Consider the following 419-nt stretch of genomic DNA (forward strand, 5'->3'; position numbering starts at 1 on the left):
ATACAAATCCCATTTTGCTGACTTGCTAATTTGATATAATTCATATGCCCTCGACGTGACCTTGCTCTGCTTCACGACTTTGTTTCCATCTACAGTCGCGAGAGAACAGACGCACATACAGCACAAGCAATATCAAACGAGAGTGAAATAAAACCCACAGATCTTACCCATGGCTCGAAGACGCCCAGCTTCTCACAGGAGATGAATGAACCGCGTCCGCCCAAAGCTTGCGCCGAGTGAGTTCCTCTCCGGCACACGAGTTAGCGTAATTATGATTCCCTCGTTAGACTCGGAGGCTCGATGGATTGTCTCGTGCAGCAAGTGCCAGCGAGTGTAAGGGTAAGGACAAACTGGCGAAGTTAAGATTAGCTTCACTGTTTCAGGGTCAGCGTACATTGCTGGTTAGTAATTATCATGTA

The 419-nt window shown here is 47.3% G+C and overlaps 1 protein-coding gene across 1 annotated transcript in view; it reads right to left on the reverse strand.

Annotated features, from left to right (window-relative positions):
* The window catches only part of LOC119581770 (monocarboxylate transporter 1-like), a 7,862-nt gene extending 7,477 nt beyond the window's left edge, over positions 1 to 385 (reverse strand). The window contains exon 1 of the mRNA XM_037929903.1: positions 168 to 385. Within this exon, the coding sequence (XP_037785831.1) occupies positions 168 to 171 (4 nt within the window). The 5' untranslated portion in view covers positions 172 to 385. The remainder of the gene's footprint in view (positions 1 to 167) is intronic.
* Positions 386 to 419: the final 34 nt, after the last annotated feature.

This window comes from Penaeus monodon, chromosome 15, assembly GCF_015228065.2.
Source record: "Penaeus monodon isolate SGIC_2016 chromosome 15, NSTDA_Pmon_1, whole genome shotgun sequence".
In the NCBI taxonomy this organism is placed as follows: Eukaryota; Metazoa; Arthropoda; class Malacostraca; order Decapoda; family Penaeidae; genus Penaeus; species Penaeus monodon.